This window comes from Epinephelus moara, unplaced genomic scaffold (genome assembly GCF_006386435.1).
Source record: "Epinephelus moara isolate mb unplaced genomic scaffold, YSFRI_EMoa_1.0 scaffold2859, whole genome shotgun sequence".
Classification (NCBI taxonomy): domain Eukaryota; kingdom Metazoa; phylum Chordata; class Actinopteri; order Perciformes; family Serranidae; genus Epinephelus; species Epinephelus moara.
Window position 1 is genome coordinate 1 of NW_026080493.1, and position 1,759 is coordinate 1,759.

At 38.8% G+C, this 1,759-nt stretch overlaps 1 protein-coding gene across 1 annotated transcript; it reads left to right on the plus strand.

Moving 5' to 3' along the window:
- Positions 1 to 5: 5 nt before the first annotated feature.
- Positions 6 to 1,753, plus strand: LOC126387217 (zinc finger protein 239-like; the record flags this gene model as incomplete). Its single annotated transcript, XM_050039759.1, has 1 exon — positions 6 to 1,753. A coding segment is annotated over one exon (1,173 nt), but the record flags the coding sequence as incomplete, so codon positions are not given.
- Positions 1,754 to 1,759: the final 6 nt, after the last annotated feature.

The following is a 1,759-nucleotide window of genomic DNA, read 5'->3' on the forward strand; positions in this document are numbered from 1 at the left end:
CAACTAGAGATGCAGAGGCAGAACCAAAGGAAAGACACCATAAAAGCAGAAGTCACTGTAATATTCGCACAGGTAAAAAGTCTTTAAAATGTGACACATGTGGGAAAGATTTCCAGTATAAGTCATCACTGGAGAAACACCTGAGAGTCCACACAGGTGAGAAGCTGTTTACATGCAAACAATGTGGGAGAGTTTTCAAGCAGATTTCTCAGTTGACCGGCCACATGAAATGCCACTCAGGTGAGAAGCCATACACTTGCAAAACATGTGGAGAAAATTTCAGATTTAGTAATGCCTATTTGGCTCACATGAGAACACACACAGGTGAGAAGCCTTATACTTGTAAAATCTGTGGAAAGGGTTTTGGATGTAACGGTAATTTGTTGGTTCACATGAGAACACACACAGGTGAGAAGCCATATACTTGTGAAATCTGTGGAAAAGGTTTTGGATGTAACAGTAGTTTGTTGGTCCACATAAGAACACACACAGGTGAGAAGCCTTATACTTGTAAAATCTGTGGAAAAGGTTTTGGATGTAATGGTAATTTGTTGGTTCACATGAGAACACACACAGGTGAGAAGCCATATACTTGTAAAACCTGTGGAAAGGGTTTTGGACAAAGCAGTAGTTTGTTGGTCCACATGAGAACACACACAGGTGAGAAGCCTTACACTTGTAAAACCTGTGGAAAAAGTTTTGGATTAAACAGTAGTTTGTTGGTCCACGTGAGAATACACACAGGTGAGAAGCCATATACTTGTAAAACCTGTGGAAAAGGTTTTGGGTGTAGCAGTCATTTGTTGGTCCACATGAGAACACACACAGGTGAGAAGCCTTATACTTGCAAAACCTGTGGAAAGGGTTTTGGACGTAACAATAATTTAATGGTCCACATGAGATCACACACTGGTGAAAAGCCATATACTTGCGAATCCTGTGGGAAAATTTTCAGGTTTAAAAGTAGTTTGTTGGTCCACAGGAGAATACACACAGCTGATAAGCCATATACTTGCAAAACCTGTGGAAAGGGTTTTGGACGTAACAATAATTTAATGGCCCACATGAGAGCACACACTGGTGAGAAGCCATATACGTGCGAATCCTGTGGGAAAATTTTCAGGTTTAAAAGTAGTTTGTTGTTTCACATGAGAACACACACAGGTGAGAAGCTGTAGGCTTGCAAACCTGTGGGAAAATATTCTGTGTCATGTCATAATTGGAAAGACATGACAATCCACACAAGTGAGAAACCATACACTTGTGAAATATGTGAGAAAATATTCAGTTGTAGTGGTAACTTTTGACAGTCCACATGAGGAGAGCCCACACTGGTGAAAAGCTGCATCTTTGCAAGACCTGTGGGAAAAGATTTGTCACATCAACTGAACTAAAGGGCATAAAAATGTGCACACAGACAAGTAGTTTTCTGTTGAAACCCACACGGGTGGGTTACCTGTTTCAAGTTCTACCCCTGCTAAAATGTTTTATTTAAATTATTTACCTCAAAATATTGCAAAAACATTTCAGTTAAGTGCAGAGACAATAACCAAACTTTCCTCTTTATATTGGTGGAAGTATATTGAAATAGAAGTGCTCTAACAAAAATATTAGGAACACAATAAGTCATGTTACTGTCCCTTCATCAAGGTGTTTTTGTCTTCTTCATGTGATGATATTAAGTGTGAAAACACATGGAAAATGTGTGGTAAATACTGTACAAATAAGATTAAGGAAGTATCTTTCAATAAATTACAAA